This window comes from Argiope bruennichi, chromosome 7, assembly GCF_947563725.1.
Source record: "Argiope bruennichi chromosome 7, qqArgBrue1.1, whole genome shotgun sequence".
NCBI lineage: Eukaryota > Metazoa > Arthropoda > Arachnida > Araneae > Araneidae > Argiope > Argiope bruennichi.
This window is the reverse complement of record NC_079157.1, coordinates 133,085,956-133,111,635: the sequence shown is the minus strand read 5'-3', so window position 1 is coordinate 133,111,635 and position 25,680 is coordinate 133,085,956. Positions and strand designations below refer to the sequence as shown.

At 28.1% G+C, this 25,680-nt stretch overlaps 1 protein-coding gene across 4 annotated transcripts in view; it reads right to left on the bottom strand.

Annotated features, from left to right (window-relative positions):
* LOC129975190 (high mobility group protein 20A-like) overlaps positions 1-25,680 on the bottom strand; it is an 86,449-nt gene that overhangs the window by 3,298 nt on the left and 57,471 nt on the right. The window contains exons 1-7 of one of the 4 annotated variants that reach the window (XM_056088168.1): positions 15,879-15,974; positions 13,934-14,021; positions 12,918-12,979; positions 8,236-8,457; positions 6,806-6,920; positions 6,658-6,704; positions 3,373-3,457 (exon numbers count right to left, since the gene is read on the bottom strand). In XM_056088168.1, the coding sequence (XP_055944143.1) occupies positions 3,373-3,457; positions 6,658-6,704; positions 6,806-6,920; positions 8,236-8,457; positions 12,918-12,979; positions 13,934-14,012 (610 nt within the window). In that variant the 5' untranslated portion in view covers positions 14,013-14,021; positions 15,879-15,974. The other 3 variants (XM_056088167.1, XM_056088165.1, XM_056088166.1) reach the window with 3 other exon arrangements.

Here is a 25,680-nt window from a genome sequence, read left to right as displayed (position 1 = left end):
TGCTACCCCTATGCCAGGAAGCAGGTAAGTCCAAATATAATTAATATATATCAAAGAGAATATGGTTTTAATACAATTTCTGAATTAAAACCTTTATTGAAAGTTATGAGTAGTACAATTAGAACTGCAAATAATTCTGATAACTACGCTAAGATGAATGAAAGATCTTGCTTATAGTAATTTAAAAAAATGCCTATACAACTAACTGTCTTAATCCAGATGCTTCAATGAAATTAGAAGAGACAATAAAACTGAAAGCCAATCACTCCTTAACTGCCAAGACTTTAGATATCTTAAAATATCTTTTTCTGTAATTTGCTGTCAACTGTACAGCCATCCCCAGTATTTCAGAATACAATAAACAGATTATGATTAGGAATTGACCTGTAACATACCCATATCTTTCAACAAGGTGGCCTTCATTTCTGTAGTTTGAATTTCCCTGACATTTCCAGGTTTTTAAAGAAATCTTCAGATTTATTTAACATCCTCAAAATGACATTGCTTTATTTTCTTTTCTTTAATTATTGCACAATATGTTCTTAACTGCATTTGAAAGATTGTACCACTCTTTTAACTTAAGACCAATTTAAAAACAAATAATGCTCAGAAAATAACATCATGTTTACTTATTGAATTTCAGATAAGCTTCAATCACATCTCAGAATTATTTGTCAAATTTATTCACAAAAAATCCAGTACAAAAATACATGCACATTGGTTGAGTGCTTAGTAAAGAAATGATTTGTTTCCTTCCAGTGGGTTCTTCCCTATCCCTATTATTTACCAATGCACAAATCAGAACTGAACAATAATTTTACTAACAGAAAAAAAAAAAAAAATCATTAACTAATTCTTCAATGAAATCTTTGCATCAAAATAAGAAAAATTCTTCAATGAAATCAAAATTACATTGAATTTTAGCTCACCAACTTATTAAAAGATCGTTTTCACACTGGCTCAATGTTTAACCCATAAAACAGAGAGGGGTGGGGGATTGGTCCTCATAATTTTTTCTTTTATTGCATTAAAAAAAATGTTTTAAAGGTATAAATTTCAAAAAAGAAAATGCAATTTTAAAGCTTTTTTTTAAAGAAGGGAAGGGAGCACTAAGAAATGTAAATTTCCCTGTGTTTTCTTGGTTTTTAAAGAAGCATTATTTTTGTTGTTTTTTTAGACGATTTTTAAATTTCCAGTATTTTCCCAGCACTGTGGCAACCCTGTAGAATCAACACCCGGCATCATCAAATAAATGAGAGAAACATTTACATATCAATATTTAAAATGTCAGCTCTTTTATGGTTCTTTACAGGATGGAAAAAGATACATACCGAAAATGTAACTTTATCAGCTATTTAATTATTATTTCAAAATACTAAGTAACAAAATGTTATTGAAGTCAAAAACCCAACTAAAGACTTTAGGCAAAATAAAATATTAATTTTTAAAAAAAAGAATTAAAAATTAATTAACAGCATTTATTAATAATGTCAAATTAAGTTTAGGGAAGAAAATTTTTATTTCAGCAGTTTACATGTACTTTTCAATGCATTAATAGTTCAATATTTTTCAATACATTCATACAGACTCAAGGGTTGCAGTGTATCTGATGAATTCACAATAACATGATTACTATTAAGATAAATAAGAAAATAAATGATGAAACCACACACAGAAATCCAGAACAGATAGCAATATTATTGTGATGAAACAATACACAGTATTCAGAACAGATAGCAATAATACTTCTGAAAATATGGAGCTTATGGTTCTTATTCATTGATATATATATATATATATATAAGAATCCCAAAATTTGCCGTCATTTTTTTTTAAAATTCTGACATCAAAAGCCAAACACTTCTATTATTTTCTCATAGTTGATCAGATTTTTTTAGATAGGACGCTCTTTAGTTATCAAACATTTGCCAAATTTGCCGATGAATTTTATTTAGGGAGAATATCAGACATGAATTTTTTAATGGCACAAAAATTATTACAAGCCTTGAAAAAAAACAACCCTAGATCAAAATATAATAAAATGGGGCACATACATATATATAGAGAAATAAAACAACTATGATTATTTGGACAGTAAAATGATGACGTTGACATCATCATTTTACAATACATAAAGTAGGAAAAATATTCTATGAAATATTCTTCTGAAAGAGATGCACAAAATTAATCATAGTTATCACATCACTTTTTTAATAATGTGAAAAATAAGTACAAATGTATATATGTTTAATACTGGTAATTTTTCCATGGTTATTCAACAAAGTTAAATAATTCATGTTACTTTCTTAATACTTTGCTATTCTCTTTAGAATTACTATAGCAAAAAAAATTAAAATGCAAAGAACAAAAATGTAATGTAATTACTGATAATAAACATAAAAGCTGAATTATCTGTATATTCTGAATAGAACTGCATAAATATTATACCAGTTCTACAAGAATGATAACATACTAAAATGATTTATAAAAATAATTGAAACACAAGACCATTCTTCCACTACAGATTTATAAAAAAATTTTAAGAGGCAACTTATTTGTTTGCAATTCTTTTCGTTGTTATAAAAAATTTAAAAAAGAAATGAATTACTATTTCAGATGCAGTTCATATGAAATGAAATATGCTAAAAATGCATTACAAAATATGTATATGAATAATAACCTCATGTGAAAAAGAAATTAATTTTTTTCCCCTACTATTATTCTTTTACTTCCTTTTCAGATAAGTACACAAAAGTACTTCCTTCCTTCCTTGTTTCTTCTTTCTTTTGTTGCATGCCAATTTATTTAAGATATGGTAGCTGCAGTTTGAATCTAATCAAGGCACTTATTTACTGATAAAAGTGTATAATTTCATGATCAAATTGCAATTATGTACAATGAGTTAAGCTGTCTTAGAGTAAACCAATGAAGATTAAGAAAAACCAAGAATGAAGTTAACTTCTGCTTGCCCTTATACAATTTTAAACATTTTAAATGAAAAATAAAAATATTAATAAAAAAAAAACTCAAAACATTTCAAGACATTCTAGGATGATAAGATTATTTAACTTAAAAAAAAAAACATTAAAATTTGAAATGTTTTTAATTTAATTATTTCAGTGTCCATAAGTTAACTTATCCAGTAATAAATTATCAATCAAATATCAAACAGGTATTTTTTAATTTAAAATATTGAAAAATTATAAATAATTCTTTAAAATGTTCAGTTATATTTATTTGAACTTAAATATTTGAAACGATAAATGACTTTGGGAGAAAATATTGAGTTTTAAACAGAGCAAAAACAAAATACCATTCTTAAAATTAAAAATGCTATATTGTTTTCTATAAAATTCAGAACTCTTTGTTTACCTTTGTTGTGATCCAAGAACTCCTCTGTAAAGATTGGAATGTCAAAACCAGGAGCTTCACCATCATTATGGGTTTCATTCATTGGCTTTAAAAATACAAAAAGGCTTTTGATACATAGATGTTAAAAGTAAATTACCTCAGTGAAGTTTACATGTCTTAATGTATGTCAGTGATTATACACATTAATGCACATATATGTTCAAATTATGATATATATGCAATGGAAATGTTGTTTTATAGCACACTGGATTAACAGAAACTAGAAAAATTTTACACATTGGATAATAGAAACTAGAAAAATTTTACTAATATTAAAGAAGAATCTTGTATTCATGCCTGTGTTTTAAGGCTTCACAAGACAGCATATTCTACTTAGAATTATGTATTAACTATACACTGGAAGGTGGAAATGTAAATCTAGGAATTTTTTATCCCCGAAATTATGACTAACAATTAACACACAGGGCAGTTACAGCAGTCAGATATTAATTCCATTCATAAATACAAATGACGGCTACCCATCAATAATAAAAAAAAAAAAAAAAAAAAAAAAAAAAAAAAAAAAAATTTAATTTTTTTAGTTGTCTCTTTCACAATTTTATTACTCTACAAATATTTTGAAAGAAAAGTTTCTTTTAAATAGAAGATAAAAATATAACACTGCAAGTTCTATCCATATTTTAAAACTGCATGTGAATGTATTAAGCAAAATTTTATCAATTTTTGAAACTAACAAAAATATTATTGCACAAAATTAATTTTTGTAACATTTTCAATTTTTTTTTTAAATTAACTTTTTCTTGATATCAATGTAACTGCCATTCAAATTTTTCTTGAATTCTAACAATTTAAATTATATATATATATATATATATATTCTTTTTTGCATAATTTTCAACAACTGAACAACATTGCAATAAAATTGAAATTTTCATTATTTATTCAAATATTTAATGGTATGATTTTCTTCCAATGCTGAAAACAAAGAAAGGAAGATTATACTAATTTCATTATTGCAAAAGAAAATACGCATTCTTAAATAACTTATTAAGAAATGCAAGATTTTAATTGTACTATAATATCAATTGATTCTATTCTGTTAGGATGATACAAAATAAATAGAACACTGCTTCAATTTGATGATTTAAAATACTCTGTTGAGAAAAGTAGGAACATCATGCACAAGAAATTTAAAATAAATACAACTAATATAACAGTAACCAGCTGGTCACCAAAAGTGACTATTCATAATAATTAGTTAAATTTCAACCCAAATATTATAATAAAAATTTCTTAATGTATTAAATAAGGCTTAAAAATTTTTAATTAAAAAATAGTGCTTGCTGCAAGTATGTATTTATTTTAAGATTAGTTTTCCACAGTTCAGCAAAATAAATTACGTGAGCTATCTTGCACCAAAATTTCTTACAGTGTTAAATTACCTTAATCGCAGATTTAATTATTTAGTATTAATTTATTTTTTTTTACAATCAATCTTTCTGTCTTTTGTTACAAAATATAATGAAATTGTTCCATAAAATGTGAAAACTTAATCTTTTACAATAAATTATAATACATATAAACAAAATAATCTCCACAATGTTTTCAAAATAATGACATCAGAATTTAGTAAACATTTTTTTATGACTGCCGCAAAGTTTGAAATAATATTAAATGCATTAAAGAGATTAATTCTAATATGATTTTTAGATAATAAATTTAAGTAACGCATTAAAGCAAAATATAATTTGTGACCTATACATATATATAAAGCTCAATGTGTGTGTGTGTGTTGGTGCTCTACAGAAAAGACCATTTGACCTACAGCTCCCAAATTTAGTACGTGTATATCTTGGAGGTCGGGAATGTGCACCTGGGGTCCCTTTTTTTGAAATTTTAATTATTAATTAAAAACTAATTTTCCCACCAAAAAAGTTCCTTTCATTTTCCCCACCGCCAAATGAGTAAGCCTTCAGTTTTTTTTTCGAACAGCAATGAGGCTAGGGCTAACATTTTTCGGTTGATTATTTCAAATGATTCTGTTTATTTTCTTAATGTTTTATGCATTTAAAATTAAACATTGTTAATTAATCGATCTTTCAGATTCATTCTGAAGCACTTTTGAATTAAAATAAAACAGATTAAAGGAAATTAAAAATTGACAAATTCTTGAGATATTACATAAATTAAGAAAGATATTCTTTAGTGCCCATAAGGTTTAAATGCTCAGTGACTCTGTTTTCAGTAATCATATTACCAAAAAAAAAAAAAAAAACATGCTTTGTTCCAGTAAAAAATATTATTATATTAATTGCAGATTAATCAATATTAAAGCTGTAAAGTCTTGATCCAATCTACGATCCAATAAAGCATAGCGTTATAATCAAATTCTTTATTTACACAAAATTACAGTTCATCATCTAGGTTAAATTAGTTATTAGTGTTCTATTCGACACAACAAGGATAGTTCCTCGAATACGTTCGGAGAAACCTTCTAAGAAAACAGCTAACCAACTCGTAGCGTTCTAGCAAACACAGGCTTAGCTCCAGGTATCCACCGAATCTTCTCGGACACTCTACGGAGCATAAATTCTACAGGAGCTAACAGAAAATTGGAGAGATAAAGATTATGTTATGACTGAAGGCCTTTATAATATTCTGAGTGAATTGAAATTTGAAGTATTTAAAATATTTTAATGAAGAAGCTATTAAAGTAGGAATTACATAAAGTAGTTAATTATTAAAAATTTAACGAGCATTAAGATTGGCGAACCGTCTGGTCGCCAAAAACGGCTAGTACACAATAAGACCCATAAATAATGTGTACATTATTTAATCTTACATTCAAGTATAAAATATTTCACAAAATTTCTTTACAGATACATATCCTTTGATTAGAGCAAGAAAGCAGAAAAATACACATTAAGGGAAGAAATAAAAATTTCTAATAAAAAATTACTCTTCCCTTCTTTTTTGTCCCCCAAAACAAATGCATTCAGCCAGTGAATCTCCTTTAAGTTTCTTTCAAAATACTGCTACATTCTTAAAAACCTCAAAATAATAACTAATAGATTCCAGATATAAAATTCAGCAATATATAGCTTTTAAAAGCCATGCATAAATCTTCTTAAAAATTAAAAATAAATTAAAAACATTTGTCACACTAAAAAGAAAAATGTTAAAAAAATATTGTATAATTTTATTTTTGAAGCAAAATATGTAAAAGTTTAATATTCTATGTAAACTAAGTTGAATTAATAAACTTAAGTTGAATAGTACCCATACCTCAACAGTTGAAGAAGTATAATAAGATCCATCTCCATCTTCATATTCTGAAACAATTGTGTTTATAAATTTGAAAAGCATATCACTAGTATCTCACTGATGAAAAATAATTCAGTAAATAAATATTGTAATAAAGAATGTTAATAACCCTTTCTCTTCTTTTCCTGCTGCTTTTTAAAGATTTTATATGCTTCAGTCTGCTGGTATTGTTCTAGTTCTTTCATATAACGTTCTTTATCCTTTTCTGCTTCTTCTAAATATTTCTACAAGAATTGCATAAATTAAGAAAAACTTATTTCAATATCTATCAAATATAAAATATTCTTTTAACATAATCGCAAATTAAAAAGTTTTGTACTGATTTTTAAAAATGCAACCCATTTTTTGTTTTATAATCCTAAATTATAAAAAAGGATCATACATCATGATATGTATTTTAAAAGAAATGAAAGGTTTCCAATATATTTTCAACAGATCACGAACAAACAAAATGTCTATTAAATATGTGAAGAATAGTTACTGTATAACAAATGCAACAACTTTCCTTAATTCCATGACACATTATTACAGAAATTAGCATTTATGTATATTTTAATGCTCCTGGGCTAATTGAAAAGTGATATTTCGGCCAGGATTTATGCTTGATGGTGTTAGGTATAGAAAGAAATCTACCCTTCTTCCTTTTTTAATAATAATAATAAATAGACAACATATTATCATTTTTTGATCATAAAAGAATCTGTTAATGGATTCTCTTATATGTTCATATTAAGTAAATGTGTGTATATAATAAGAAATTTTAAAAACACACATTAAATCCAAAATCTCACAAAACTATTTTCAGAGCCAAAATCAAAGGGAGAAAAAAAAAAAAAAAAAAAAAAAGGTGGGAACCCATACATATAAAAATAAACCAATAAATAAACAAGAGGACCTTTTCCAATATATATCATACACAAAAAGTAATGAAAATATCCATTTAACTTGTTACAAATGAATATTTATGTTTTCAAAAGACATGAACTGATAATTTTTCTTATCAAAAAGTAATTAAAAATGAAACTGGATGTTTATTTACCAAAAACATTTAACAAATAGTATTTTAGTAACAAATTTTTTTAAAGTCAAACAGGAGTTTAAAACAATAGACATGATTATTAAAAATAATCCATAGCAAGCAAAGCAATTATTATAAAATTTATACATGGCTTGAAATGCCAGGAAATATTTAGCTTTAATAGCCCACAGTACAGTTTGTTTTATAGTAAGATTTAATATACCCCACTCCTCACAAACAGAAATTTAAATTAAGCATCCTATTTCAAAATTAAAGTCTTATTTTTATATTAAATTTAAGTTAAAATTAATTTTTTTTAATCAAAGGAAAATTTATTCAAATATAAAATTTAAAAAAAAAAGCACAAAACTACATTATTTCAGTTGAAGAAAAGAAACTAAGATACAGATACCATGTTTATTATTCTGCTCAAATTATACTTTTTAACTGAGTGAAAAAGAGCAAGTCATAGGTACATGGGTAACTGAGTTAATAGCAGGGCATAGATAACGAAAACTCACTTGTTTTTCATGTGATCCTAATTTACTCCAATCACAAGCAAGAATTTTTGTAACTTCTGAGAAACTTGCACCTGGGTTTTCACCTCTCACTTTTTCACGATTTTCATTCAAATAACGAACATAACCAGTTAGGGGTTGCTTTGGGGCATTCATATCTCGTGGTCCACGCCTGCGTTTTCGGCCTTTAGGCCAGCCACCTCTTCTTTTCTGTGGAAAATCACCCTGAAAAAATTACAAAATATGACAAAAATGCATTTAACCTTTCATTTATCAAATTATTTTATCAATTTTATTTCTGCACCAGTTGATAAGTTTTGATGGACAAAAACTCCAGGAATGAGGGTATTAAAAAAATTTATTTCAGTTAATAATTCAAGATTTTTAATTTCTGCCTTTAGATGATATCTACTGTCTGTTGTCAAAGCTACGATCTTCAAGTTGTTTTGAAAATGTTAAAATAAACAGTCATATTATGATATGAGTATTATTTAAAGAACACTTTGATATCTTCAAGAAAAACAATGCACATGGGTGTTTAAATTGGATTCTGCTCAGAGCTGAATACCACTCGATATCAATCCAGAAAAACACTAGCAGACCTACTGACAGAAGATACATCGGGGTTTTGAAATGAAATGCTCTTTATTAGATGGCATTACAAATCCATGTTTCTTCCAAAATTGTTTCATACATTAATATTTTTCTCTCTGAATACAGATTGGGGATGGACAAATATCTGTAAATAAATCATTTGATTTTCACAAATCTTTACAAAAACATTGCATGCTAATGTAAATGCATGCATTTTTATAATTTATATTCTCATTTATGTTAGAATTTTACTCTTTTTGGTTTCATTTGTGCAGTCATGGCTAATAGACTGCTTATCTTTTCAGATGGAGTAAAGGATAAATAAATTTATGAAAGACTAATCTACAGATTTTTTTCGATAATCATGACAAAATTAATTATGATAAATTATTATTATTTATGGTAAAATAGATAATTAAAAACTTAAAAGATTCAGAGTTCGTTTGAAGCAAGATAAAAGACATGACATTTTCTTATGAATGTAAATTGTGCAATGTTGGTCTCTACACTGATCCGAGTTTTGAGATTTTTCATAGTACTTTAAAATGCTAAATGTAAATATTTAATTTTTCTTATGTTTTTATATCTTGCATTAACTATCTGATGCTATTTTAAGTATTATCAGCCATAATAAAATGTGCTATACATTTTTTAGCATTAGACATCAAATATTTTAATTAATTTTTTAAAAACATGATTGAAGATATATCTATTGTCACATGTTTAAAAATTGTTTCATTTCTATGCAAAGAGTACCTTTAATAAATTATTATGTAAATTGTTTTAAATATAATGTGTACTAGGCTTAATGGGTGAAAATGCTCTGGTCTTTATGGAAAGCTGGTGTTCACCAGCTTCCATTCGGTTGCACTTCCACATATATCCATTCCAAAAGATTTAAAATACCATCACAATATAAGGAGTTAATAAAAATAAAACTTCTAGAAAAAAGTTGCACATAATATGTTTACTCACAAAGTTGGGTAGCTCTAAATTAGTACAAAACAAATAGCATGAAACGTTTAAATTTCTAAACGTAAATTTTAGATTCAAAATTGAAAATCGTATGTACATGCTGGATGTCAATAATAGTAAGATCTGAAGCAATTTGAAAGAACAAGAATAATTTCTACAAATAAATATTAAAACCTTTCTGCTAATGGTAATTTTTAAAGTGCTTTATCTCACACTTATTTAGTGAAATGCTACATCTTAAGAGAGTGCAAAATTTTATTAAAGGACATTAGATGCGAAACATTTCAAATTATTTTGATAAACAAATCTTATTTTAAACAAAATAAATAACCAATTTTATAATAAAATTTTATTTATTTCAATTTTTTTTTCCATTCACTCTTTTTAAGAAGATACTCAACAGAGTACAACATGGTTATTTCCCCTAAACTAAAAATGATAATTAACTATTTTTGTATGATAATTAACTATTTCAATACTTACAAAACAGAGGATCAGCTTAAAAAAATGTCAGAAGGTTAATGCCGCACTAAAAAAACATTAAAACATTCTCTTTCATATTCTATATGTGAGCTGACTTGCTCAATAAATAATATTAAATGAGGTTGCATCAATACAGCTCAATCTAGGAGTGATCATGAAAAACAGTATCACCTTTTGGATTTTTACGCCTAAGTACAAATATAAATTAAAACTACCAGCAAAAAATAAATAAATAAAAATTAAAAAATCCTCAACAAAAAAGAAATAATTATAACATTTAGTCTTATCTAAATAATGATATATAAATTATAATATTTTAATACAAAAAAATGATAAAAGTTGATTTCTTCTGTTTTAATTTCAGCAAATCTGTTTCTATTCTTTTCGTAAGTGTAATTATTCAATGAAGACCTAAAAATAATAAATCAGGATTCCAATATATGAATCATCATGCTTATCAGAAAGTAATATTTATTATGATTGAACTAAACAAGAAAGAAAATGAATCTTTTTAGTTAGACTAATCCTAATGCTTAACCATACAAGGCGAGATTTTCCATGTTAGGATTTATGATGGCAACAATTTATTATTATTTATTCAATGTCTTAAGTTTATGAGTAGGTTAATTAAGGAATGCAGAAGATAAATTCAATTAGATTATGATAATCTAATAAAAGTTTTTGTTATGCATATAAGATAGCTTAGTGATGAGTTTGGTTTAATCACAAGGAGGTCAGTTTAGATAACTATGGCAAATGTTCATTATTTTTTTAATATCATAATAAAATTTAGTTAGATCATTTTAAAAAGATGAATTTCACTAAGGAAAGAAAAAACACTAACATTAAGATTGAAACCAATGTTACCAATTAAATCAATGATATGTGTACCAAAAGGGGGTTTGTCTCTGAGAAAAAAGAGTTTGTTTGCATGAATATACTCAATGTTTAAAATGGAATTGCATGTGTTAAAAATAGGAGCTGGATAAGAGCATAAAAAATGGTGGTGAATTAAAAACGTGTGCCCTACATTTAGTCTTGTCAAAATGATATGTTTTCTAGTAGTGAAGTTACTAAAGCCTTTGATTGAAGGCAAGATTTTAAATTTATCATTTGATTGTATATCCTAGATTCTTTGCTATATGCGTAGTTGAGAAAATTTAATAACTTGCAAACCATCAACTAAAGGAATAAGCAGTTTTTGCTGTTTTAATCATCTTTTTATTTCTTGGAATCCCAATATATGCAGGAATCCAATAATATCTGATTTTGATATTTTTGAGAGCATAGTGGAGATCTAAACATTTCATCATAAAAGGATAATTATTATATTTACCACTTCTTAGAGCATCAATTCCACTTTTAGAATTTATATAGAAATGGCCTTCTTAAATTTCACTGTAGAGAGTTTGTAAAGCCCCAAATAGATAGCATAGAATTTAAAAGTATAAACAGGGCAGAAAGGAAGTACCCTAGCAATTGTGATATCTGGAAAAATTGCAGTTGAACTGACATGACTATCAAATTTTAAGCTGTGTAAATATGAATATACTCAGAACAATGTTGTATGTAATCATAGAAATATTTCTGAAATACCATATCTCATATATGTGATTTTAAAAAGTGTAAAAAATCATCAATAAAATCAAGGAGCATTTCTTGCCAAGGTAGGGAACCTTCAATATTTGAGATTACAAAATCTTCAATCTCAAAGTACTTGAGATTGAAGATTACTAATTTCCCCAATTCTAAAGCCAGAAGTTGGGGTGAAAGACAGTCAAATTGAAAATAGGGATCCCAAAGTAGTATTTATAACCTTATAATGTTGAAAATAAAACTCACTGTACTTAATATTGTAAAATATAGAGAGAGTCAGTAAGCAGCTTCAAATTTCTTAAGATGGTTCACCACTAAGGAATTGGAGTTGTTCTAAACACCCCTAATTTGAAGCCTTTCATGATGGACCAAGTCTAACATTTTTAATGTGGATTTAGCAGCTGATCCATTTATTGGTGCACCATAGTTCAATTTTGAGTAAATAAGAGAGCAATAGGTGCTGATCAATGCAACTTTACCTGCATCCCAGGAGGTGTTTGATTTCATGATATTGAGTGTCTTATTGCACTTCGCTTTTAAGTGTTTAGTATGTCAATTGGAGGTTAATTTCATATCCTCATAATTCCTAAGAATTTAGTCTCTTATACCATAATAGTCAACCCATTTAACTGAAATTCAGTTTCTGGATGCAATCTACATTTTCTACAAAAATTTGTATAAACTGTTTTTTATGGAGATAACCCAATTGGTCATGATGTTGATGGCTGTTTGTAATAGCAATGGGACTCAGTAACCTCAGATGCATGCCTATTTAACTAACCATAAAAATACACACATAAAATAACAAGTAATGATATTAAATAATGCAATTTCATAAAAAAGCAAAAGAAATATTTTTCATAAACATAATTTTATTTTAATACATAAGGCAAATGGGAAATTCAATAATTTATGATAATTATTAAAATGGTATTCAATACATAGCTTTCCAAGAAATTAAATGCAATTTTCCAATATTACATTATCTGGTTGCAAACTAATAATTAAAGACCACCCAAAAAGAAAAAAAGACATACCTCCATAAGATTTGAATCTTGGTCAGTATTCATTGACATATTGCTTTCAGTTGGGTTGATATCTATAAATGAGTCAAAAATATTATTATTCATAATCATACAAAGAAATGAGAGGAAGGATTAAAAATAATGAACAAAATAAACCACAAAAATATCACTTCAAAATGAGATACAGCATCTTAAATGACGGGTCTTCATCATTAAAAAATATCATGATCCATCCATTAATGATTTTCAAATAATTTTTTTTCAGTGACATCAATTACACTACAGGCAAATGCCATATCAATTCATTTTAATAAACAATTCTGATTTTATGACAAAAAAATTATGTCTCAAAAAAATGATTAAAAATTTTTTTTTTACTACTTTTAGATTTTGGAATTTAAATATGAATTTTTCATGAAGTAGAATTAAGAATTGTCAATGATTAAGCTAAATGGATTCATCTTTAAAATCAATACATATAAAAACTCTTTATATTTTCTCTGCAATCAATTTCTTTTACTGCCTAGGGTAAAATAGTGTCTTGTGATTTTCAGCCTCAACTATAATAGTCATAGTGACAGCTGTGGATTTTTTACCATCCCGTAGTGACAGGTCAGCCAGTGTTTAGTAAAAAATTCTACATATATAACCAAATTCAGATTTAAGACTGCTCTCAGGAACCAGAATATTAACGTTTGTCAATATCACTAATATACTTAAACTTATAAAACAATAAGCCTCACCTTTAAAAAACACTTAACATTAGTGTTAAATTTAAATTAAATTTTTTTACACTCGTATTTTCAATTTTCCAACTGCAAAAAAATTTTGGTTCCCAAATATTTAGAGACATTTTTTAATAGATAAATTGAATAAATTTATAAAGCTTTATTTCTTGGAGAAAGAGCATCAAAATATAATAGTTGAAACAAAATAACTCATTTTCATAACGATTTATGATCATAATAACTTAACATATTTAAAATGTCAATGTACATATTTTTCAATGAAAGTCATACTACATTTACCAGATGGTAATGGTGCACTTATATTCGTATGGGAATTTCCATTATTGCTAGGAGGAGCAGGCAGATTTTCCCCTTGCATGATTAAATGCTGAAAATAAATGAAAAATATCAGATATAAGTAGAAAAGAAAGAGAAAAAGAAATGAAGAATCTATCTTTATTTTAAAGGAAAGGAAAGATTTCTAAGAAGTTTTAGGTCAAGAAATTAAAGATATAGCAGATAGACAACAGCCAAAATATGCCATACATGTATAATTTTTATCAATGAGAGGTTATCTTTCCTAATAACATATATGGTCATAATATTTATTTGTGAATATTTTAACCAGATGTGTTAACAAATGGAAACATTTTATGCCAATATTTATATTTGATGGAAACTTGTCAAACAATAAAAGAGGGAAAAAATTAAATTACTAAAATGTTTTTAAAAATAATTTTTAGGTATAGTTTTGATAATTAATTCTGCACAGTGACTATTTTCTCAAGCTATATTATTAAAGACACTCCCATTTTTAGGACATTAAAACTTCAACATTCATGGCTTTTCATGTATTATTGTTAAGGAAAAAAAAATAGCAATTAAAGGTTTTAAAAAAATGAAACAAAATATTCTTACAAAAGCTCTTTATTTACATTAAAACAAAAGTTTTAAAAAGAAGTCATAAATCATATGTAGTAGTTGAATAATCATAAAAATTATTATTTTTGAAGATAACTATTTAAAAACTCAGTAATTAATGTAACTGAATAAACAAGAGAAAATACCATACACTATAAAAAAAAAAAAAAGGTAAAACACAATGGTTCTTAGTGTACTTTCATTAAATATATCTACTAAATTCGAGAAGAAAAATATTTAAATTATGAAAGAATAAAACAGTTAAAAATTAATTAAAAATATTTATTTTAAATATCCACAAATATCATTAAATGACAAAAGGATTAATTTCTAATAAGTATCTTCTATAGCAGTTCTAATTTTGATCTATTATTGCATCTATACATTTTTTAAAAATTACATATGATGATTAAAAAACACGGTCCACTTTAATGCAATTATATAAAAGATATCAGAAAGAATATAATTATTATTAAAAAGCGCATCTATCTGATGAGCAATTATATTAATTTTCATTTAAGGTAAATACAATAATTCAAGCTTAAGATGATAAAAATGTCAGTTGAATAGCAATTTTTTTAGCTTTTCTAAATCATTTTAAATTACGTTATAAACAGCAAAAATAAAAGAAATAAATAAAAAGGAGAGAATCATAAAAAATTAATAACTTCAAATAGTTAAAAAAATATATCAGTACTATTTACACAACATCCATAAATGTGTTTTTAACAATCAGCTGTTACAAAAAACAAACAAACAAATATTCAACAAACTATCTACATATATCACAAATAGAAAAATATTGACTCATTAGTAGGGTACTCGTAGTCATAAACATATTTTTAAAAGTATTGTTTTCATGCATTATTATTTAAATCACTATAAAATAATCTTATCAAAATTCAAGTAAACTATTTAAAAATTTAATAATTATAGTTACTTGAAAAGACGGTAACATATTTTTATCAAATAAAGTATCTTCAAGATGAAAATGTCATCAGCATGCAAAACTGAAGAAAGAAGCCGGGAAGAAAGACCTCTCAACACCGGCTAGGAATCTCAAGACTTATGAATGCGCTCTACTTAATCTTTTAAAATAATATAATAAATGGCCATATGATGTTAAATAACAATGGATAATTTACCCTCATTTTAATTTAGTATTTGATGAACAAGATTTCCGTTTGATGTTAACAGTGTTTTGTTTACTTCCTAAAAAAATCTATAAAAACATGGCCGCCTTATTGATTTTGAACATGCGCGAGAACTAATAATATAATGCCAAAAGATTGTTGTAATAAAAACAAAAAATATTACAACTTACTTAACAAAAAGAAAAAATTTTAACTTCGCGCAAGTTCTTTTGTTGACAATAAAAAATTTTTCATTTGTTTGATTTTCAGTTACAAGAGCGATTGCCACAAAATTATTAAAAATATTCTTTTATTATTATGATGCCAGATTAGAGAAATATTTGATAATCTAGTTGGCATAAAGATTAGAGATCGTGGTACAAAAATTCGGCAGTTCTAGGTCATGGTTGTGCAGCATTAAAAATTTTTTTTATTATTATTTTTCCTTGCGCATATACGAATATGATTAATGATTCTGAGGAAGATCAACGTTAAAATCTAACATTTCTGGAATCAAAATTTTCCACAGTAGTTCTATCATTTACTCTAGATAATACTCTAAAATACTGATTTGATAATACTCTAGACAACTTAGCTCGCTGAGAGCTAAATACAGAATTATAATATAGCCTTAGTATTTTTGAGAGTGAAAACTTTTTATTAATACAAATATTTTATACTATTTATATATTTTATTTTAATAATTAATTATTTTTAATATTTTTAATAATTTTTATAAATAAAGATTCTTATTATTATGTATAAAATATGTTAATCAAACTGTCAATATTATTAGCAGGAAGGTGCTGAATAGAGAGACAACGTAAAAAAAAAAAAAAAAAAAAAAAAAAAAACACTTTATACTATGCAATAATTCTTTGAGAAAAATTAATTTTGTAGTACATTAATAAATTTGATGAGAATTTTGGAAAATTATAGCAATTTTTAAACATGGACGAGTACCAAATTCTGAAAAAAAGGGACTTATTTTATTAACATATCTAAGCGATTTCTCTGAAGAGCGTAGTAAAGAATGCATTGGTTTCCAACAATTTCACACGCACATTTGAGCTTACAATATTCTTGAAAAATTCTTAAATCTAATTCTTAAAAAGTAATTATCCGCTCAGCTAATGATGCGACCGAAAAAAGATCCTATATAATTTGTAAAAGAATAAAGATTTACCTGAGAAATTCTTCAAAAGAATTTTTTTTTTTTCAAATGCTGAGTGCATTTAAAGTGTGATTAAAGATTTTGAATTAAAGATTTATTATATAATTAAAGATTTTGGTATTTTAAAAGTACGTCGAGTTGAACTCTATAATTAATTATTTATTTATAATATATTAAAATATTAGTTAGTCATTTATACTTCACCGGTCAGGTCCTGCAAAACAAATTTTCAATATTATTTTAATTGGGAGCTTATAATCATTATATCGTCCATTGGAATAATTAAAGGCTTTAATTTTATGTATCTGATAAAATCAGTATGATTGTTAATTGTAATATTGATGTTTAATTGTATGTAATATTGATGTTTAATTGCATATAATATTGATGTTTAATTGTATGTAATATTGATGTTTAATTGTATGTAATATTGATGTTTAGTTTTCAAGATATTTATTGCATTACTCATGTTTTCGATTATATATATATGCTAAAAATAAACAAGTAAAACATAACTTTCACGAAGTTTCTTTGATAAGAAAAAACAACCTACAATTTAATTATTGATTAAGTTCGAAATATGTTGAAACATGAATTGAAATGGTAGTTTGTCTTGGGGGAGGAGCACACGATGTGCACTTCATAAGGCTGCAAAATACCTGTATCTATCTCTGAAACCAGCATAGTGATTAAGTATTTTATTTGTTATTCATCTATGATAGAAAAGACACGAAATCAGTTAAGCTGCATGCGTTTAAGGATATATTCATGGTATGTGTCATTACCGCATGCGCAAATCATAATTTCTGTTTTGGCTTCAAGCAACTCAGAAAGAGCTTTTAATGTGTTTAATTGAATGATATATCGATTTGAAAACCCATACAAAAAAAAAAAAAAAAAAAAAAAACAAGAACAAAAAAAAATAATTATAAGATCAAAAATTTCACATTGTATCTATATTTTTTTTATGCTGAGTTATAGCAAAAGTCAATAAGTTGTAGTGTTCCGTTTTTATAATTTTACATTTACACTTATTGATTGAAACTTATTGTTAATATTTTCTTTTAGTATTATTTTTAACCTGTATTCGACATTGAATTTTTTTCTATAAGTAGACACTTTTTTACTTTAATCAGATTTTAATGATTAGTTTTGATTTGAATGTTTGTGAACATTAAGAACAGAAAAGATATCACTGGAAGGAAAAAAAGTTTTTAATGTTAATATATATTCATGTTTAAAATGCATTATGTATAATATGTTTTTTTTAAATTTATTTCTGAAGCCCTTTGCTAATGTGCATCAGATTCTTTGCAACAAACTTCGTTCTTTAATCTGTGACAATCATATCTGAGACATTGTCAACAGGATAATAATCCATCTAGACGGGAACATCTTCTAGTCATCTAATATTTACTCTGAAAATTGTTGTTAATGCCCGGTTTACAAATATTTCAATGTCTGAAACCTGATATCTGAATTTAAATTGTGTTATAAGATTTTGAAATAACACAATGCATATTTCAGCACTATTTTGGTAGCGAATATATAAATTAAGATAATTGAATTATATCAACAAAACGATTTCAAATCGTATTAGACTAGTCCTCTTCGGCGAATAGCTGATTCGTCTCAGATATTAATTATAATTAATTTGAATTAAATCTCTTTGGCATACCTTAATATCCATTACTATGTCACCAAATTATTTTTAAGCATCAGACGTTGAAGCTGGCAGATGTATCAAATTATCAGATGTTGAAGTTGTTCTAATTTAAATCTTACATATGTTATACTCATCGTATACATGAACCTTTTTAATGGAAACCAACCCAATAATTAAATAACATTATTAAACTCGCAACTGCATGGTTTATTGCATAATTCAACACTATGCTCTGCTTATTCAGCAAATTTGTTTAGTTTTATTTTAAAAGCTGCTTTAAAAAACATGAAGAAATGCAACCGTAAATTTAAGCATTTTGTGACAGGCAAAGCATATTTGAGGTCCTATTTCATAAACTTACCAATTTAGTTCCACGTTTCAACACATTTTTTATTTCATCATTATGGGTCATTTTAGGTTATTATTGTTAATTTTAGTAGCTTTGTGAAGATAAAATTGTTTTTATTTATTTATTACGATTCATGACTGAGGAGCATCCACTTTTTGATACATTGAAGTGGAAAACCAGTGTTTATAAATGCTGCAATAATTAAGTGAATGTGGAGAAATAGATAGGAATCTGACCAATAATACCTGATAAAATCTTAATATTAGTTAATATTTTATGATATATTTAATTCATATTTTTACAATTTGTTTGACAACAAGACTCGTAATAATTTTTAATGGACCGATGGCTTTCTTTAACCAGTACCTAAATAGCTGCCCAGCTAGACAGAAGAAATGCTTTTGAAAATACTTTTTTAATAAGCATTTACAAGTATACAGCTATATACAGAGTGTTCGTACATTCACGGTCCAAACTTTAAGGGTAGGTAAAATACATATAAAGAAGCATTTTTCGCATAGCTGTATCGAATCGGAAATGAAAAGTGTAGGGCGGAAAAAAACAAGAAATGCTGAGGAAATTATAAGAAAAAATTCTTTATCTATATAATATTTTTAGAGCAGAAGACATACCCTTTTAGTGATATAGTTTAAACAAAGAGGAATGTTTGAGGAGAAAAATATTGAATAACTTGGAAATTCATTTAGTTTGCATTATCAAATCGTCAGCAGAGCAATTTGAATGGCATTATGTGAATCAAATGATTGATGATGATGATAATGTCGTGTCCGCGTTACAATGGAAAGGGGGTGCAGTAGCTTCTGAGGATAAAGACCCCTGAACACCCGAGGACAGAAGTCTGACATCTAGCTCGTATGAAGATGACACTCACACAATCGCTTGCACAACGCCATTTTACAGGGGGATTCTTTCATGCATCTAACAGATAGAACACAGGGGAAAGAATAACCATGCCCTAACAAGGACTCGAAACCGGGACGCCAAGATCACGTAAAATATGATATTTTAAAAACTTATTAATATATTACCCTGGAAATTTGCACATATGTTACCTTTAGTCTGCCAAAGGCAATTAATTAGGGATATAACTTTGAACTGAGTAGTTTTTCTTTTAGAGCTGATTTATGTAATTTTTAACAACGACAATTTTCAATACAGAAATACTCGATTAGCTATAACTTTTGTGAAAACGCGTTTATTTCTTAGATTCTAGTTCCTTCCCTTCACCATAACTGTAAGTATGTTGCGTATAAAAGTAATTGGAATATATATATATATATATATATATTTACCTAAGTTGATACATTTTACAGAATCTCAATTGGCGCAGAATTTCTTGATCAATATTTTTCATTATTTGCAATTATATTGATCCAGAAAATGAACTGAAATAGCTCATTAGAGGTATATTTCAAAAATTTGTCTCTGTAAGTAGACAGATACTTGAAGTAGTAAACATCACTGCAACAAAAGATGGCCCTATTTCGCATTAGTAATTGATACATTTGCAGAATAAATAGATCATAAAGTTGTCTAGTTATTTTTTATCATGTTGTAAGTCAAGTTACATAGTGTTAGAAGTCCAATGTTTATGCAAATAATATTAAACAACACAATTTTTTCTTATTTATGATCTTTACTTTACTGCAATTTATGTTACTTACTTAATGCATAAACATGAAAGAATATTTAATATATTTATAATCTTTTATAGAATTCAATATTCAATGTTAATATTTAATCACTATCAATTTGTAGGGACAAAAACCTCATTAACTTCTCGTGGATAACAACTGAAATTCCGATTGCATTATGATTCAAATGGTGTTTTTATATAAAAAAAACCAATTAATCTTTTTGAAATGATGAAAGTAAAATATATTATAATGCGTATTTTTAGATAAAATTTTACCCGCCGAAATACTCATATTTTCTTATACAATTCACTTTATATTTTGCTTTTAAACTACTTTGCTACATATCATGTATCTTTTATATAATTTGACATAAAATTCTGTATTTATTATAAACAAAATGTTGCGGAAAAAATTTGGAATTTTTTAAAAACGACTTTATATCTTTCCAAATATATATATTACTTTTTACGAAAATGCATATAACTATTACGAAAGGTAAATAAAGCCGTTGTTGAATATTTCTAATTGTTAACTGCTTTCTGTGAAATGGATCATTCCTTTCCCTCTTCCTCAGATTTTGGTCAATCCCCAAAATGCTAAAGTGACCAAATTTTCACCGTAAAATAAGAATTCAAGTATATCTTGTTACATGGACTATTAGTCTGGCCTTTCTGAAAGTACCGGATACTTTGGATCTAATGGAGTAAGTTGCTCTTCGAAACGTTGTTCAGATACGATATCTCAGAGCTGAACTTGTATATTTGTAGAAGATTTAGTTTTGTTTGCATCGTCCGAGATAAGATAATTTTCTCAAGTTGATTTTATATGGAAGTACTGACTTGGAAATAACAGAATAGGCATGTGAAAGTTTCCAACTAAACAAAAGTAGTTCATTGCCATCTTTTTTTCATGATTGTTTTGATACTGACGGTGAAAAAGAGTCAACAAAGATATATTGTTATAAATCTGTGAGGTATATCTTAAATTACAAATCTACCTAAGGTATATCTTACAAATTTTCCAGTTATTGAGTTAGTTCAATAACTGGAAAGACCGTATTACGATCACCTTTGCTGGATGTTGATCGGATGCCGAATCAGTGATCTCAGGGCTTGACGACAAACTTGGAGACGAATTTGGTAACTTTGGTGACAAGTTACCAAATCTTGGAATCTAAAATCTGGAATCATCCAGAATTTTAGCAATGAGCCAATAGGAACCGAGATACGCCTGATTGTTCCAGAACCTTCGAGCTCGCTCGAGAACTGTAAAAGGCCGGCAGTATCAAGTCAAAATCTATCGTGTAAAGAGTGTACGGCAAATAGATCGATCAGTTCAGTGAAGAGCAAGTGATTGCTGAATTGAACTATTTGACGAGTCCTGGTATTTATTGTGTAAGCAGCATCGAGTCGTGTGTGGAGTAACCAGTCGTGTAGTAGTGAGTCGGCAGTTGGATATAGCTAAAGCGAGGGGACAGTGGAGATTTGCAGACGTTTGGAGACATTGTAGAGTGAAGCTACACAGATTCCCTTCTTCTGCTGAATTCTGTGCGGCCGCTTTGTGTGTTGCGGATGTTTTTACTACAGATTACTACTTGTGGGCTACTTTTTGTTATAGTGTGCTCCTTTGTTCATTTCGGTTGTATATTTATCGTCTTCGTGTTAATAAAAGTCGTCGTGTGTCACTAAAGGATTGTTTATTTCATCGAGCAACAAATCGGAAAAGAACCCTGCTGAGTTCCGTAACAATATTACTTTCCCATCTATTGTAGTGTTCTGTTTTTTTTTTTACTTGTAAAAAATCATTTTTTATACCTATTTTGACACCTAATCGAATTATCGACATTCAAGATTATTTCTCATTCAAAGTGTTTGTATCTGGAAATCTTCATTCATGCTATTTTTCATTCCCCCCCCCCCCAAAAAAAAAGCTTTTGGATTAGGCAGGTTGTAAGTAGTCAAAAGGATTGCACATAAATCACGGATTTGAAGGGGTCAATCGAGTGAATTACAGATCCAATATGTTCCAATGACATGCTTGGAGGCCTTCTCCATCATCGATTCGTAAGTTTTCGAAATACGAGGATTTTCATCTGTTGTTACTGAAACATGGAAGACGACAAAAGTAATTTTCTATGAATTACTGAATTAGTTCATAAGTTATAGTTATTTTGTGTAGCAGTAATTTTGAGATCGAATTGCAAAAATTCGCCCTCTAATTACTGTGGGTTTGATGAGTGAGTATTTGTGTTAATAGCGTAATATTGCCGGATAGAAAAAGTGCTTTGGACAAAATATCTGCCTCATATTCGAAAATAGCTGTAAAGGTGGTTTCTGGCTGTTTTCCGACTCTTTTTACTTCATTATTTTGGGTAACCAAATCGTGGCAACTCCAGTCAGAAACTAAAGCACAAGGATTAAATCTGATTGACCGGACCGACACAACGGTATTGGCAGAACTAAGGTTGAGTCCTAAGTTTCATCACCGGCCATGGCAAAAACTTTCCATTGGGAAGCACCTCCCGTCATCGTAGGAAGTAGCCGATCAGCAATATTTCTCTATCCACTCGGGTGGCGAGAACCAACCACCATGCAGGAATCTTCTCATCATTATCTGAGGTGCCACCCCGGTGGGAGTCAGTCATTGTACTTTCCGGTAAGGTGTATTTACTGCAAGTTTTCTAGATGAATAGTAAAGTGGACAGACATCATGTATTGATCACGAATTCAAAATCCCAAAGGAAAACAAACCACGCCATTGCTACATAAGTATTTTTAAATTACTTAATTCATCAGTATAGTTAGCGATACTAAATATGGCTGTATCAATCCCTGGTGCTGCCTGCTGCGCTTTGTTTTCTTGAGCAATATTGCTTATTTGATTTATTCGTGGGATAATTTAATATCAGATAATACCGAATAGAGCAATGTTTTGATAAAAGGATCTGCCTCACATAGTTTGAAAAGAGTTGTAAATGTGGTTTCAGCAACCTGCTGTAATTGAGTTCAGTTTTACAAATTAATATACCTTCATGAATCAGTTTTGAAAGTGATAGAGCATAAAGTACCACTCTTCTTTTGTTTATTTTCGCATGCATATTATTTATTTTTACAGAAGCACTATGCTTACTTGTTTTTTTGTTTTTCTTCTCCTGCACATGAGATAAGTGTTATTTATAATTAACTTCTAATTATTTTTTATATTTTCTCTGCTTTCTCTTTTAATTATTTGTTATATTTTTAATTATTTTCCTTTTTTCATGCATGGGGACATGGAATTCAATGTTTTCATTTTCCTGACATTCATTTTTCTTTGAATGAAATTATAATATGAGCGGGTAGCAGACTTCTGGCATATTAAGATACGCATAAAGCTTGGAGATTTTTCATATATATATGCTACTTGTTTATTACGTTCTCGAATTTCAGCAATTTTTACTTGAATTGCGTCTATCACATGAAAACTGTTAAAAAAAAAAAAAAAAGGTTTTTGATTTCAGGTAATTTCGGATTGCAAGCAGATATCATCAAAACATATGGACATAAATTCTTGCATATGTCATAACGTACCTAATAGAATAGTGCACATGTTTGGATGAGTCGTGAAAGTTGCGATAGGTGTAACCATTTAGCCTATGTCTTCCCATCTCTTGCAAGAGAATACCGCAAATGATTAATACTCTTCATCAATGAGATTTTACCTTTGATTCAGTCTGTGAGAATAGAAATTAATTTTGGGGAATACATTCACATAAAATTGTTAGAGGAACCGTCCACAACGTAGCAGATAATCCACTGCCAATCAAGTCGTTATTGATTATGAACAAAAATCCACAGTTTTCTCTTGCCGTGGGATCTAACTGTTGTAAATTTCTATGATAATCATTACTTTCCAGTATATTGCAGAGCATTAAGTGATCTCGAATTTATCGCATCGTTTTCGAACTGTAATCTTCCATTTATCAAAGAAATTTTTTTAACCACAAAAATTATTACTTTTCTTGACGTTGGTGCATTGAATCGCTGCATGAGATATGTATGGTATTTATGTGTTCTAATAATCACTTTACGCCCATTACTTTGGCATTTTTTTTTTTTTAAATTGTTACAAAAAATGTCTTAAAACCTCTTTTTTGGTCAACCATTAGCTGCAATTATTTGACGATGATACGATTGTTGTTGTTATTGTCGTGTGACAAGTGAAATAAAAAATAAGAAAAAAAAAAGGAGAGAGGGGGACAATTAGATTGGATGGAAAACATGCAGAACAGCCCTGGCCACATCTTCAGCTTTATCGGAATAAAAAATATCCCTGATGGAGTCAATGTCTAATTTGAAGAGGACGGAAATAATAGAACGGCAGCTAAGAATATGTTCCGTATCCATCCGCAAAACCTGGACATTGTCTGCATTCTTCATAGAGTCTGGAACCATAAGGTATGATCCTCATGCACCTCAGGTGCCCTGTTCTGAGTCTTGCAATTTTGGTTGTGAAGTCTCTTTTATAATTAAGATTTGCCAGGGAGAATTTCTTTCATTTGGTACAGAGTCTATGTCTTGCCACGCCATCAGCATCCAGAGCAATAGTAGATAGAGGGATGGGACCCACTGCTCTGGCCTCTTTGGCAAGAGTGTCAACCTGTTCGTTTCTCTCAATGCCCACGTGGGCTGGGATCCATTGCAAGGTGCACGACTTCTTCATTGTGACGATAGAGAGCAGAAGAGCGATGATACGATTAAATCCAGGAATTGATTTCCATCACCGATCAGTTTCTACTTCATTGTTCCCTATGAAATAATGGAAGGAGGGGGGGGGGTTAGGTAAATGCAATCTCAGATGTGGTCTTCAGCTTTCTTAACGTGGTTCAAAATTACCTGCTTTGTCCTAAAAGAACTCTGGTGTTATTTCCAAATGTTTATATAACTAAAATATTCCCCAAGAAATAAATCTGTAAGAACTGCGGTTTTTCATTTGGTAAAGAGTAACATCCGATCTTGTTGATATATTTGATTATGAATTCTGAAAGCAGGCGGGAAACCTCTTTGATTACAATTCTTTACTCTGCGTGACGTCATATCCAAACAGAAGTTGGATTTTCTGGTATACTTCAGAAGTATGCGCCGCAGCTGAAGGTTAGAAGTAATGC